The following is a 16,138-nucleotide window of genomic DNA, read 5'->3' as shown; positions in this document are numbered from 1 at the left end:
ATAAGGACACATATGTAATATCTTAATAATGAAAAAGAAAAACAAAAAAAACATCATTTTGCATCAATTTTAAGTCAGTGATATGCATTCCATTTTAAAACGACCAGCCATCTCACTGGACATCACTCATCTAAATGTTTGGTACAGAACAGTAACTAAAGAACACAGCCTTAAAATGAACATATTAAAGCATTTTTATATTGACCAACCTAAAATCTCTAAATAAGTAAACCAGAGCTAAGCCTTAATGGGAAAGGACAGGGTTCACCAATGAACAGCAGAGAAACAAGCTGACAGAACGAGCACTTACCAGTCTGCAGAGGCCCATCGGTCCACCGCATGCAGCCCTGTCTTTATGTTCTGTAACATCTCTCCATCTACCTCTGTCGTCTGTATAATCACCAAAATCTGGCTGATTATTGAGGATTCTCTAAGAATCAAGCCTATGACAATGCACCAGTCCAGACATCCTGCCTCCATGAAGATGTGTAGCAAATACCTGTACAGAAACAGAAACAGAATAACTGAGAAGGAAATATGGAGCTAAGAAGAATCTCGATGTCAGAAGGGCAATCTTCCAGGAAAGCAGCCCCTGCACCTTATTTGCCCAAATATCCCAAGTAGGGGTTCTGTACTTTCAGAAGGCCGAGAAACTCACCGCAGCTGGACCTGGGATTTGTGAGGCCCTTTACTGGCCAACTCCATGGAGATGTGCTCTAGCTCTGACTGCGTTAAACTGAGTGTGGAGAAGCTTTCATCCACCACTGTCCAGTCCCCATCCACCATGGAGCTGCTTTCAGTCAAGTCTGTGGCTGAACCAATACTGCATTCATCACCTGATGAAGAAGTGCCAAAAGTTATAAACTAACTTCATATGGAAAATGTTTTAACTTTAGTTTTAAATATTGGCTGTTTCTTAGATGTTGATTTCTCTTGAAGAGTTGGAAACTAAAACATAAATCCATTGCTAAAATTCCCAAGCTAGATTACCAGTGGGTATTTTTTAAAAAGCCATTAGAGTTTGGCCAGTGTGGCTCAGTGGTTGAACACTGACCTATGAACCACGAGATCATGGTTCGATTCCTGACCAGGGCACATGCCTGAGTTGTGGGCTCAATCCCCATTGAGGAGTGTGCAGGAGACAACCAATGATTCTCTCTCATCATTGATGTTTCTCTCTCTCTCCCTCTCCCTCCCTCTGAGATCAATAAAAACGTGTATTTTTTAAAAAGCCATTAGAGAGGTAACCAGGCATTATGTGCCTTCACATGGAAAAACATGCTACTACCTATTTAAAAAAAAGCTATAATCTGATCAAGTCTTTAGATTCAATTACCAATTGGCAAGAAAAACAGAGGAAACAAACTAAATCATCAAGATGTAATCACCAAAATCCACATTAAGGAAAAATCTATGAAGCAGGTTTCTTCAATGAATAAGTAGAAAGAAAAAAAAAAGATGGGGAGGGGAATAATCACTAAAAAGAGAATTAAAAACATAATCACAATGTATTAACCTTATTTAGACCTTGAGTCAAGCCATAAAAGACAATTAAGAATTAGAAATAATTGGACTCTGAAAGCTTACTGGATATTTGAAGGGTTAAAATTTTAGAAGGATAATATGGTATTATGGCTAATTTTTAAAGTGTCCTTTTAGATATAAATACTGAAATATTCACAAAATACATGTTTTGGATTTGGTTAAAAAAATACCAAAAGTGGATGAAACAAATTTGGTCATGAGTTGGTAACTGAAGCTGGGTGATGGATATACATGGATCCATTATCTCAACCTTTATGTCTGAAATGATCTCTAAAAAGTTTCTTAAAAAAAAAAGCAATGGGCCCTGGCCAGTTAGAGCGTCCGGGTTTGATTCAGGTCAAGAGCACGTACCTCATTTGCAGGCTCCTCCCTGGTCCAGGGGGCGTGTGCAGGAGGCAACCAATCGATGTATTTCTCTCACATGGATGTTTCTCTCTGTCTTTTCCTCTCTCTCCCACTCTCCCCCGCTCCAAAAAAAAAAATCAATGGAAAAATATCCTTGATCGAGGATTAAGAAAAAAGAGCAATGGTACCACCTCATGTCCATTATGATGGCTAATATTAAAAAAACAAACAGCAAATAAGTGTGGGCAAGGATGTGGAGAAACCTCAACACCCTTGTTAACATTGGTGGGAATGTAAAATGGTATAGCTGCTATGGAAATATGATGGTTCCTCAAAAAAAAAAATTAAAAACAGAATTATCATATGATCTGGAAATCCCACTTTTGGATATATACCCCAAAGAATTGAAAACAGTGTCAAAGAGATATATACTTTCATGTTCACTACAACATTATTCATAATAATCAAAGGTGGAAGCAACCCAACTATACATCAGTAGATGGATGAACAACATGTGGTATATACATACAATGAAATATTACTCTACCTAATAAAGGAAGTTCTCATGCATGCTACAACAGGGATGAACTTTGAGAATTATGCTGAGTGAAATAAGTCAATTACAAAAAGACAAATACTGCATGATTCTACTTACATGAGGTATCTAAGGTAGTGAAATTCATAGAGATAGAAAATAGAATGGTATTTGCCAGTAGTTGGGGAGTGAGGAATGGGAAGTTGCTATGAATAGGTATAGGGTTTTAGTTTGTAAAATGAAAGAGTTCTGGATACTGGGAGAACAATGTGAATGGGAATTGTAAACACTACTGAACTGTATACTTAAAAATGGTTAAGAAGGTAAATTTTTTATGTATTCTACCACACTTGAAAAAAAATAATGGCATCTATAAGCCTACCCACATAGCAGAAGCTCAGCTTATAGTGATGACAGGTGAATACCTGGCCATTAAGAAAACTGCAGAAAATCAGATTAGTTACTACTAGTTGCTCCTAATTATATAAACCTAAGCAACATAAATCACTTTAAAAATTCCTCAAATTTTAACTTACCCATTTCTTTAATTTTTCCTTTATTGATTTTTAGAGAGAAAGGGAGAGGGAGAGATAGAAGCATCATTGGTGAGAGAGAATCACTGATTGGCTGCCTCCTGCATGCCCCCTACTGGGGATTGAGCCCACAACTTGGGCATGTGTCTAGACAGGGAATCAAACTGGTGATCACTTAGTTTCTAGGTTGACGCTCAATCGCTGAGCCACACCGGCCAGGCCTTACCCATTACTTTAAGAGCAGAGGTTGGCATACATATTTTGGTAAAGGGCAAGATAGTAAATATTTTAGGGTTTAAAGTGTAAGAGGCAAAGTTAAGGATATTATGTAGGAAGTTAAAAGAAAAAAAGAAAATGTCCACATTTTAAAATAAACGAAATAAGAAAGATAAGTGAGTACAATTTTTTATGATACAGGTATACTTATGAGAAAAATGGAATTCTTATATGGGGATAGAAAACATTCTGCTTGCATGAGATTCAAAGTCAGTGTTTCTGTACATTAAAATCTATTGCAAAAGTTCAATTATTAGTGCTAATTTGTAATAAGATTCTGCCTATTTCATTTTACCTAAAATAAATATGGTGGCCTATAGCCAAGGCCAATTGGCCTTGTTCTAGTGACCCTCACCTGCCTGGCAGATGCTAATGGGTAATCCTCAAGGAAGCATCTTCAGAGAAGAATGAAACTCTCTCTCTGAAGTGCTGCAGCACCTCAACTCCATCCCAAAGGAACTGAGGAAGAGCTAGGCCTTAAAGTGACACTCACCTTTGTTAGATAAAGGTGACAGGAAGGCGTCTTGCATTTGTGGTCCCTGGGATGAGGCTGTGTCTATCTCATGGTGGGTAGGGCCAATGTTGCTGAGCCAGCTCTGACTTCGCTGGACATTAGAGAGGCCGGCATCTATCTCAAGGTTTAAGAAACGGTCAGCTGATTGAGATTTTAACAGCTGCTCTCCCACTGCAAGGCAGGTCCAAAAACAAAAAAATGGAAATTCAACATGCACACACTGCCATTTCCAATTCAGTCCTTTCAGCTTCTCTTTCCGCACTCGCTCAACATTAGAAGTTAAAAGCCAATTACTGTCCTACACTGCATCCCCCACCCATAAACCTGGGTTATGGGGCTGTAACAAAATGGACTGACTATATAATGCCACCCAAGAGTCATCTAACATCATCATATCTTACTAGAACTAGGCAAAATTTTACTCTGTTCATCTTTGATGTGATTTTCCTTGGTTCTAAGATGACATGAAGTTTCTAAATGCCATAATTAAAGGCTTTTGTTTCAATTTTCTTAAGTGACAATTAGAACAGTCTTCCTTAAAAAGACCTGAACTAAAAAACTTTATCTTTTAACTTTTCTTTCACCAAAGTGCAGTTTCACTTTGTCCTCTCCTAGTTTAGAAGATGGGCTCTCAAAGATGCATTTTCACCATTTCTCTGGAATGAGCTGTCAGGTAAGGAACAATTTAGCTTATTTTGATTAACCAATTCCAAAACTCCTTCCCATAGTAAGTGTGGTAGTTCTATATTCAGTCAGTTCTCAACTTGATAATATGAGATAACAATGGCTATATTTATACATCGGACTTCAAGGTCACAGTCTCTGAGACATAGGTTCTACTTTATTCACATCCTTGATCAAAATGGTGGATGATCTGACTGATGTACAAAAACTTGGCTTTTATCTCTTCCTGAGTTTGGAATGAAAAGACTTCTTTGAATATCAACTAACTGCAAAACGCCTAAGTTCCTGGAGTAAAATACACTCGCCTGTACCTTGACACAAGCTTGCACTACCTGTTCGGAGTTTGCCGTTCTTGAAAGGAGAACTGAGAGAAGAGGCTGGGATGATGGGAAGTGGCCACAGGAAATCTTTGTGGAGTCTCTTCAGGGCTATCACAAAGTTGTCCACACGCGCAGCTCGGGCACGCTCCTTGCAGAGCCAACTAATGAGTTCAAAGCCCAACTGGGCTGCAAAGCAACCCAGGTCCTTGAGCCGAACTTCTTCTAAGAGACGCCGAGCATGTCTCCAGAGCATCATGTCAATATACATGTTCTCTGCACAGTCGCTGTCTTTACTCCATCTGTAAGTGGGAACACAAGGAAGCTACAGAAAAACCTTTACTGGAAGGCTTCACATACTTTTACGTAGTAGCACTAAGTGTGCTGACAGGGAGGTGAGAGATCCAAGATCTAATTCTGATTGAAGAGGAGGATAAAGTATTAGGTCTTCTCCTCCCTGTGATACCACAACCCGCTGAACAATGCCTGCGGCTCAGCAGGCTTTTACAACGTGATTGTAGAATGAATACATGGAATAGGAGAAAACAGGAGGCAAAGCCAAACGAGGCAAGAGGAAAGAAAGGGAGGACATAAATGCTATATTTAATTTAAAGACCAAGGAAAAGAGGGGAGGAAATCAGATCATAGAAACTAATGAGAAGGAAGGTGAAATGCAGTCTCATAATGTGAGTTATATAGACAACTTCAAAAATACAAATAAAAAAATAATTTAAAAAAATTAACTTCACTAAATCCAGTCTATCTTCCCTTACCCGTGGGCCCTGGTGTGCCCACCCGGTCTGTAACGATATGTGGTGCTTCTGTGAGAGGCAGCACTGGAGCAGGTGGCCTGGACTCAAGTCTCAGCTCTGCACTCATTAGTTGTGTGAACATAACCAAGTTTATGTTCTGGTCTCTGTTTCTTCACCTGAACTGTGTGGGTAACAACAGTACCTACCCTTATGTATCCTTAACAGTTGTTGAGAGGATTAAAGACCTACACATGTAAATGCCAGAACCATGCTTACTTAGCACATAGTGAGCACTGAGTTTGCGTTTGTATTTAAATTCAGGGTATGGCTGAGAAGCTTCTGTTTGCCTGACAATTGTTTATAGGTTGCATTTCACGTGTATATAGCCCAAGACTGTGTGTATGTTGCAAGTGGGGGTGATATTAATGGCTGTGATAAGAAAAAGCAGTAAACATCACAATAAAAGTTCAGTAAGCTCTATGTGTCAGGCACTGCAGACACAATACGAACAATATGAAAGGATTAGGGAAGAGAAAAAAATAGGAGCCAAGAACATGCAACACAAGAAGGAATCATGGATCTCACAAATGGGGAAATTCTATTTTATAATGTTCAGTGTGAGTCCGCAGCTGACCTCTCAGAAGCAACAGCCCACCCATGGGGGATGGAGGTTCCCATCTCCAGATGCACTTCCTTGTTGCTCTCTCACTGTTTTAATGACCTCTCCAATCAGAGTCACAGGACAGTCAAGCATAGGAGGACTGAATTTTATTTATTTTTGTCAAGTAGTACAGTTAGAAAGGAGGATAAAACTGTTCACTGTAAGAAGACTTTTGGATTACCTGCAGCTTTATTATCTTCCTTTTTATCCTATAATCAAGTAATTTAAAGTTAATTACATTCAGAACAGGTATATCGAGACCTCTAATACAAGTGGCAGAAAACTGTAGAAGTGAACTTTGGAGGAAGAAGGAAGGGAAGTTTTTTGAGAATTGCAAAAGGAAGTGCAAGTAGATCAAGCAGTTGTTTTCATGAGATCTGACTTTACAAATGCCCTGAAATGCAATGTCACTCAACGCCCTAAAAGCATAATGGCTTTTCATCCTTTTACCTTTTTCCCGAAGGCCCAGACGGCATACTTAGTGTTTTCTGTAAGCTGAATTTACTAGCAGGTACGTTGTCAGCTGACTGGGACAAACTGATGCTGCGATTCCTGAAGAACTCAAATCCTCCGCTTGAACTGGGTTCCTGCGAGAGCACGCAACGTGCAGTGCGGTTAGAGGGGATCCACACGGGTATAAGCCCAGAGAAGCTGCCAAATTTGCAACTAACCTGAGCTGTAGGTGTGGATGGAGGTGTCTCAGATTCTCCAGAGCCAATGGCTTTAAGAAATCGGATCATGTGCCGACATAAGTCCCACTTGCCTTGCTCTAGGGCTGTGTTGAACAGAAGGGTGGCATGTTGCCTGCTTACTGCTGGGACTTCCATATTCTACAAAAACAACCAAGGAAGACAAGCATTCCTTTTATGCTGCAAATAATTTGGGAAATGATGAGCAACTCTTTATCTCCATGGTTCCCTAAACCCAGAGGAGAGATGCAGCTGCAACACTGCAGTCCCAGTTTAACAGCGAAATTAAAGGAGCACTAGAGGTATCAGACAAGAGCTGAGGTGCATACTGTGCTGCGTAACATAAACTGTGAATATTAACCTCCCACCACATGCCAGAGCGTTATATAAACCTCACACACACTTTCATTTCTCCTAGAGAATCGGCAATATGGGTACGTCATTCCTATTTTACAGATGAGAAAACTGAGTGAAGTAACTTGTTGAAGCAAGAATAAAAATCCAGATTTGCCAGACTCCCAAAAAGCCCAGGTCTGTCTCCTGGGACAGCTTTCTGAGGATGGGACTTAAAAATTGTTGCTTTGGGCAGTAGTATGTAGTCCTGTTACACAAACAGCATTCTAAATAATTCTTTCACAAGTTTATTTATTTGTTATCCTCACGCAAGGACATGTTTATTGATTTTAGAGAAAGAGGAAGGGAAAGAGAGAGAGCGAGCGAGCAAGAAAAACATCGATTTGAGAGACATGGATCAGTTGCCTCCTGTACTTGCTCTGACTGGAGATAGAACCTGCAACCTAAGTAAGTATGTGCCTTGACCAGGAGTCAAACCTGCAAACTTTTGGTGTGTGGGACAACACTAGAAACCAACTAACCCACACGGCCAGGGCTCTTCCGCAAATTTAACCTTACTGCCTGCTCTGACCTTCATGGAATGGTGACTAATAGGTAAGTTTAACTGTAATTAATCCACAGCAATTTAGGGATTCTGATAGAACAAAAGTTTCCAATTCCATTGCTTCAGAGATCACTGAAAGTCTAAGGCGTGACCTAAAAAACAACACCGGCATTAATTTGTTTCTATTTTTATGATTCTGTGGCTCTTTCTTTAAGATTAATCAAGGAATCAGAATTTCATGGCCGTCCAGCCTCTGCTGGAGTATCTCTGGTTTCAATCAGTTGTCACTGTAGACAGGAAATCTGCTTCAGGCAGTCTGAAACCAGGTTTATGGTTAGCTTCTTATATCAGCAACAGAACTTTGCAGTCATCGAAACTTTAGTGCAGCCTGTCAAATCCACATCAGACACACAGGAACAACAACTATCAAGCAGCCTTGTCAAATATATAATGAAGCAAATTTTCAAGAGTCTCAAAGGACACATTGTTTTGAGAAGAACTGCAATGAGAGTAATTACTGCGGCAGGCCTGAGTCCTCTTAACTCACTGTGGGGAGCCTCAGATAAGGTGCTCTGCTATGACCCAGCTCTAACCAGAGTCCCTGCATCAAGTCCACACTACAAGGAAACACCTATTATGTATGCTGGGGTGGCTCACACAAACCCAGTAATATTCATGTTATTTGTACTATAATGCATATAATATGATACTTCTTCAGTATTATTCAAAATAGTATTATAAACTCATCAGTCTGATTTAGCCCTAATTATGGACAAACAGGATTTTTAAAACTCTGCAATGTTACTATCAAGCAATGAATGCATAAATAAGTGGAACAACACATTGATGTTTCACTCTCTGTCTCCCTTCTCTCTCTGAAAATAAATAAAATTATAAAACCTGCAATGTTCCTTTTTAATATTCAAAGAAATTTTCTGTTATTTGATAAAAATAAGTTCTTCAAAAGCAAAGATATAAAATGAATAGAAAACAGGACTGAATTAATTCCTTAAACACAATCACAGTGTCAAAACAGGACATTTCTTTTTCCCCAGAAGTTTAAGATCATTAATTCTTGTACCTTTATAAGAAGAGAGCTGTTACCTGTAAGATAATAAGGTAAGAGGCAGCTGTGTCCAAATCCTGAGCCATCAAACATTCCTCAAACAAGTCCTTGGGGTTTCCGACAGCTGCAAAAAGGTAGTTCCACAGGGCATACTCGGTCTTCCTGGCACAATGCACAACGGTCTGCAGGAAGAGGGGGAACTCGGTGATAAACTTCGCCACCGTGGGAAGGAGAGGGTCGGGAATGGGCTCCCGTGAGGTAGCTTCCTCTTCCAGCACTTCGTGGAGCATGAGCTCCAGCACGTGAGGGAAGTAGGGTAATGTGGAGCAGGACTGGGCCAGCAGCAAGGCCTGCTCCCCGAGGTTCCTGACCAGCAGCTGACGTAGGATGTGGTGGAGGTAGATCTGCGAGGTTCTCTCCACGACACAGAAGGGGAAGAGCACCTCCAGCTGCTCCCTCGCACTGCTCCGAGTGTACAGAGAGTCGTAGAGCACAGTGTCATTGACAGCACCAAGGACTAACGCATCTTCAAACAGAACCGCCAGCGGGTAAATGTTGATGTGGAAAGGCAGCATGATCCGCTGGGACAAGAAGGAATGGGGCTTGCGATGGTCCCTCGGGAAGAGAGGGAGCCAAACTTTCATCCCTGCCCCTCCACAGCTCAGCCAGAGCGCCTCCAGGAGGTGCCGCTTTTGTTTATTTGCTCGACACGTAGTCCATACGTTTTCAACAGACTGAGCTAGTACAACAGGAGCACAGAATGGCAGCTGGAAAAGGAGACAAGAATCAGTTTTTTTCCCTATTAAATCTGTAGGTTAAGTTCCTAGGCACTAATTTTCCAAGACTTTCAAAATGCGAGTGCAACTTTTTAGGAAAATTACGGTAACTTATTTAGAATTAGAGTTAATAATAGTCCCCTGGCCTTTCAGAGTATGTATATTTAAATCTAAAAACCAAAACCTATGAACTTCACCAGTTTATACTATTTTCCCATTAGAATTTGGAAATAATGCCTAAGCAATAACATCTGGAGTATGGAACATTTTATTATTATTTCAGGACCTCATCCTTCACCCTTCACAAATTGTTTTATTCCCTGAGGCTTACGACTATTTTCACGTACTTTCTCAGTGTCCAAATCACAAGACAATACTCTCCTCTTAAATTATTTTATTCCCTCATCCTGATGCCATACATTCTTAACGTTCTAGGCCAGCCGTGGGCAAACTACGCCCCGCGGGCCGGATCCGGCCCGTTTGAAATGAATAAAACTAAAATAAAAAAAAAGACCGCACCCTTTTATGTAATGACGTTTACTTTGAATTTATATTAGTTCACACAAACACTCCATCCATGCTTTTGTTCCGGCCCTCCGGTCCAGTTTAAGAACCCATTGTGGCCCTCGAGTCAAAAAGTTTGCCCACCCCTGTTCTAGACGATGTGTTTCCTTACCAGTTTCCTCTGGTTCGGGTTACTGTCCTTCTCCCGGATCTGTGGGCCTGACCGGTCTCTCTGCATCATGATGAGCTGCCCTGCAAGATTCAGCATAATGCTCTCTGCATCACGAGCCTGAAGAAAAAGAAATTGAATCCATACTAAATTTTAGGTATGTTTTCAGCATTTTCTCCCCAATCCCTAAGGTTTACAGTTTAAACGACCAACAATATTTATTGAGTATGTGCCCTGTGTAGCTATTCTGTTAGGCTCTGTGGGTATGTACAAGAAGATTTCTGACTAGGCTAGGAAATACTTAACACAATGTAATTAATGAACATGCAAATCAATATAAAATTGAAGGCTGAGCTGAATTATCTTGGAAAAATTAAGAGACCTTCAGAAGTTCATAAAAATGAGAGTTCGATTCAGTGATCTAGGTGGCATAGCTAGAGAAGGCTTGAAGGATGAGGAAGACATACACTGGTAGGTGGGAAAGGTTTGGTACTCTAATTGAAGAACAAATGTAAATTACATGGATAGGCTAGAACAATTCTTTTAGGAAAGTGAGAACAATCTGTCTAGATTAGGGGTATTATGAGAAAAACAGTGGGTGGTAACAAACCTTCAGTTGTAAAAAGGAAGAGTAATTTGACTAAAAAAACCCCACAAAACAAAAGCTTACTGATATCCTACACATAAAGGGTAGAAAAAGAGGACTGAAGCAAATTCTTTTGTCTTCAGTTGGACCCACGCATTCAACATTTTCTAATAATATTACAATATGTAAGAACAGGTGACCACAACAGCATTTTCAGGCAATTTTAATGAACTCTTCAGAAACCTATAACCCAAAAGAAGGGACAACCTGTATCCTTTAAACCTTAAATCTAAAGGAACCCTACACACCATCTCTTACCTCCCCAAATCCCTGAAAGATTATTTTCATTGGGGTTTCGGAGATAAGACCTCCCTCTCATGAGGGAGGCATTTGACTGTTGACTTGTTCTTACTGCTAGCTTTTTAAAAATCTTTAATATTAATGAAGCCATGCTTTGCTGTAGCAATCTTGGTCTTCCCTCTGTGGAAGACGTATTCCATCTATTTCCTATTACACAGTTCGAACTCAATCTGCTCTTGACCAAGTTAGATATCTCCTCGTTGTGAAATGCCCTCCTGAAGCAGGGCACCCAGCACTACTCATGCTGATCGCCTATTGTATCTGAGGTATCAGGAATCCTTTTTTTCCCTAAATGAAAATGGCAAACATAATTAAAAGTATGGAGAATAGTATAATGAACCCCATATTCCAATCATCCTAATCCACAATTATCAAGAGTTTGTTGTATTTGTTCTATTGATCCCTTTTTTAAAATTTATTTTGCCAAAGTATTTTAAAGATAGCATGCCATTTTATTCCTATACACTTAATCTGCATCTCTAAAATATATGAATGTTTGCTTATATAATCATAATGCCAATATCACATCTAATAAAATTTACAATTCTTCCTTAGTGTCCTCTCTCAGTCCATATTTAAATATCTTTACTTGTTTTAACAGTGTCTCTTTATAGTCAGTCTGACTCAGGATACAAATGAACTTATGCATTACATTACCTGTTATGGCTCAAACATCTTATTTAGAAGTTTCCTCTTACTATACTTTTCTCTCCCATGTCATTAACTTGTTCGAGCTGTTCTACATTCTGTTTCCTGTGGTGTTAAACTAAAATTCCCTGTATTTCCTGTGAATGGAAGATGACTTTATACAATTTGGGTTCAATGTTTTTGGTAGTAACTCGTCATGTTGCATCATCCAGGAAGCATGCCACACCTCACTCTCCCACTCTAGTGATAAGACTTATTAAGACTAAGGTATGACCACCTCATTCTTTCACTATAAAGCCCCCACCAACCTTTCGTCTGATGATTTCACCTAATAACCATTGCCTGAATAAGTTATTTCCTTCGGCGACTGTTTCTTACATTCCTCCCACATCTTTTACCTAGAATTCTTCTGTAAAACAGAACTTTTCTTTATCAACTAGGACTATCTGGTTACCATGACATATTTTGCAGAGGAAATGGGATCTTTATTTTAAAGGAGTTTCATGAAAGTGCCTTACTAGGAAGCAAAAGACAGACTGAGTAGACAGGGATGACAAATCTACATGGAATTTTTCTATGAAAATGGGTTCCACATTGACATGAAGTTTGGAAACCATTGGTTTAATGTAAGGAGCCTTGGAACAGAAGGTATGCAACCTGGGTCCTGGTGGCACCACTACATGCTTTTACCATAAAACATAGCATTCTCCTTCTTCTTTCCTCATCATTAACCGATGGGAGTCCTCCAGACTTAAATCCATGCTACTTCTTTCCATCTTCTTTGTCATTGCCCAAGTTTGGGCCACTAAATGCAACTCACTTAGATCATTACAATGCTTCCCAGAGACTCTCCCTACATCCTGTTTTGTCCTACTCTAGTTCATTTCCTCCTTACAGTTAGAGTACATTTTATAAAGTTTATATGTAGTAATATCCAGCTTAAAATTAAGATAAAGTCTGAAGTCTGTATCAACAACAGGACTTATGTCCTGACATTCTATGCTTCAGTCACCCTGAAACTCTTTCAATTCCCTGCACGTGTCATGTTCTCTCTTATCTACGGGTCTTTGCTCTGCTGTTCCTTCTGCCTCAACTGCCTGCCGCCCCCTCCCCATACCACCCCCCGCCCCCACTTTACTTAGATAATCATCACTTGTTCTTCAGGTCTCCACCTGAATGGTACAGAAATCTCTGATTGTTCAGACTACTCCGTGTTTTTGTTACACACTCTTAGAGTAACCTGTACTACTTTTGGTATACACCTTACAATTATAATTACTTATGTAATTACTTCTTTATTATTGAGCAGAAACCATGTTTATTTAGCTTGTCACTGTAACTCAGCATCTACATATAAGGCATATACTAGACACTTAGTATTTATTTAGTGAACAAGTAAACAGTTCCCAATATCAACTTAAAAAACTAAGTACTGAGATGACAATTCTAAAGAGCTCATAACAGAATGATACCTGCTGTGGCATTTTCAAGGTGATTCCATTCTCTGTACTCACTGATGTCAGAGTGACAGATACTACCAGGAAAGGGTGAGGAATGTAGCGTGACATGGAGACTTCCTGAAGAACCTGGATACCAGCAGTAGTATTTGGACTGTAACAACAAAAGAGAAACCCACACACCTCAAAAACAATGCTAGCTAGGTTGCTCCCCCCACCCCCCGCTATTAAAAGTATTAGTTTTCATACTATGGATGACCCGGATGCCTTCTATCTATTGTTCCCTCTCCCCCAAGTATCCTTTAAGCAGCAGACTGACAAGGTTGAGTCATCCGCAGGGAGATGAGGGAGAAAGAAAGGAAGTAAGATGTAAAAGGGAAGAAAAGCTAGGGAAGAATGTATAAAAACAGCTTAGTTGGTTGAGAAAGGATATAAGTTCTATCTAGGCTAGTAAGATTTCTTAATTTTTATCTTTACATTACTCCTCAATCACTATGCTACTTTACCAAATACACACTTCATGGCTGCTTAAAAAGAGAAACAAACAAATAAAAAACCTGAGAGCAAAACAAAACTCGAGAGGCATGATCTAAACGCTGTAAGCCAACCAGATGCCAAGAGGAATGCAGGCAACACACAGCAGCAACAGGACTGCCCGCTTCTCCTGCCCAGACCACAGCCACCAGCTCAGGGGAAAAGGTGCATCTGCTGAGGACATGTCTCCTAATGCCTTCAGGCTGCGGAGTCCTTAACTTTCCCCACATGTCCGGGATACTCGGGTAGTGACTGACCACTGCTTTCAAGGTTGTGAAAAAATTAGTATCTGAAAGGTTTACTCCATCCCACACTAGATATTTTTTTCAAACGAATCCAGTAAAATTACCCGAAGAAGTTAATGCAGGTTTATTTATTTATTTACTTGTCTTGGTAGATAAAAAATACTGTATGAATATCACTAATTAAAACTCCTTGTTTTTAAAACAAACAAAAACCCCACTAAATATGAAATTAGAGAAACTGTTTTAAAAAATAAAAACTACAGAGGAAACATGATACACAGGAGCAAAGAGTGACTTGTCACATGCTCTGGACTTACCCCTCAGACTTCTTCTCAATACTGTAAAGGCATATTGAGCAGTCAGCTCTAAACACTACCACCATGTCCCGGAAGACACTAAGCAGTAAGCTCTCTGCTTGTGCTTTGGTGATGTGAGCAAAGGCATTGTCCAGATTCGATGTTCGCAAATAAACTCTCAGCTGCAGAAAACAGAAATAAAGAAAACTGGAAAAACAAGATGCCTACTGGAGATGCTTAAATCCATGCTCTTTATCTACTGATGTTTTTCAAGTAAGAGAAGTTAAAAGGCTAATGTGAGCATTAATAATAAATGGATAATGCTTATATTTTGACAGGGAAGGCTCATTCTACAAATAATCAAAAGATGAAGTGATCAAAACTGAGACTGTACTATTAGATACTCCTTTTAGATCTGAATATTTAGACCTGATTTAAGGAGACAAACAATTTCTCAAAAATAAACACACAAATCAATAAACAACCTTCACAAACTTTTCTTCTTTTAATTTATTTTTTAACTATTTACAAACTTTATAGAGAATGTCTAACAGATAAAAATCATTAGAAAAAGTATCTAGAACTCCTTATTATCCCTTTAAATTTTTTAAAAGTAGTAACCTGATAAAGGAATACACTATTGATAAACTCCAACAACATCGAGGAATCTCAAAATAATTATGAGTGAAAGAGGACCAAAAAAAGAGTATGATTCTGTAAACTAATCCAAAGTATCAGGAACAAGGTTGCCAGACAATGAGGTGATGGGGAATTGTAGGTGGGTATGTGGATCAGAAAGAAAAATTATAAGGAACCCAAAGGAAACTGTTAGGGGTAATGGATATATTTATTATCTCGATTTTGGTGATTGTTTCTTGGTGTGTAAATGTTATTACATCCTATATAATAAAAGGCTAATATGCAAATTGTCCCCTTGACCAGGAGATCAACCAGGGGGCTAGGCTGACCAGCCAACTGTCTGTGGCCCCTTCTCCTGGCCAGCTAGCCCCAATTGGGGCGGGTGGGCTGGCTGGACCCCACCAGTGCATGAATTCATGCACCGAGCCTCTAGTTAAATTATATACTTAAAAAAAAAGTTGTAACCTGAAATGAAAATGCCATGATTTAAAAACTAATTCTTGATTAAAAAATAAAGTTTTATTTTCCAATAAATTACTTTTATATAAAACAAAGTAGTGCTTAGTATCTTTAAAAATATAACAATGCTATTTTTTGAGAGAAAAAACTTACCTCTTCTTGACGGTCACTTATGTTATAACATGCAAGGACAATAAAATCATTCCACCAGGCTAACCCCCCTGTCACAATCATATTTTGCTCCTTAAAAGAAAAAAGAAAAATTACCTTTATTTATGCTGCCAGAAATTACATTAATACACTAATAACATATTCTAAACAAATAATGAAAGCTGAAGTTATTTCTGCTCTAGTCTCATATTCCCAATTACACATTACTCTAGGGCCTTTATTACTGATTCATATTCTATTGAAAAATATGGAGAGAAACTAAGATGGCGGCAGAGATAAACACCGGGAAATTAATGCCGCTCACAACAATTGATTAATACCTCAGAGAAACAATACGGACTTCATCCAGAACCATAGGAAGCCTGGCTGACTGTAAACTCTACAACTAGAAGGAAGGAAAGGCACACTGAGACCCGCAGAAGCTGCAGGAGAGAAGCGCAGAGGTACGGGGCTCGCGGGGCTCGCGCGCGGAAAGGGGG

At 39.4% G+C, this 16,138-nt stretch overlaps 1 protein-coding gene across 4 annotated transcripts in view; it reads right to left on the bottom strand.

Annotated features, from left to right (window-relative positions):
- Positions 1–16,138, bottom strand: part of RIC1 (RIC1 homolog, RAB6A GEF complex partner 1) — a 76,943-nt gene that overhangs the window by 3,496 nt on the left and 57,309 nt on the right. For 3 of the 4 annotated variants that reach the window (XM_015562516.1, XM_015562517.1, XM_015562518.1), the window contains 11 exons: positions 15,642–15,731; positions 14,412–14,572; positions 13,331–13,469; positions 10,268–10,384; positions 8,854–9,582; positions 6,834–6,992; positions 6,613–6,749; positions 4,744–5,051; positions 3,728–3,919; positions 659–836; positions 311–499 (listed from right to left, as the gene is read on the bottom strand). In XM_015562516.1, the coding sequence (XP_015418002.1) occupies positions 311–499; positions 659–836; positions 3,728–3,919; positions 4,744–5,051; positions 6,613–6,749; positions 6,834–6,992; positions 8,854–9,582; positions 10,268–10,384; positions 13,331–13,469; positions 14,412–14,572; positions 15,642–15,731 (2,399 nt within the window). The remainder of the gene's footprint in view (positions 1–310; positions 500–658; positions 837–3,727; positions 3,920–4,743; positions 5,052–6,612; positions 6,750–6,833; positions 6,993–8,853; positions 9,583–10,267; positions 10,385–13,330; positions 13,470–14,411; positions 14,573–15,641; positions 15,732–16,138) is intronic. The other variant, XM_006761609.2, reaches the window with a different exon arrangement.

Source organism: Myotis davidii, unplaced genomic scaffold, assembly GCF_000327345.1.
Source record: "Myotis davidii unplaced genomic scaffold, ASM32734v1 scaffold1597, whole genome shotgun sequence".
Lineage (NCBI taxonomy): Eukaryota > Metazoa > Chordata > Mammalia > Chiroptera > Vespertilionidae > Myotis > Myotis davidii.
The sequence above is the reverse complement of the archived record's forward strand: the minus strand, read 5'-3'. Positions and strand labels throughout refer to the sequence as shown.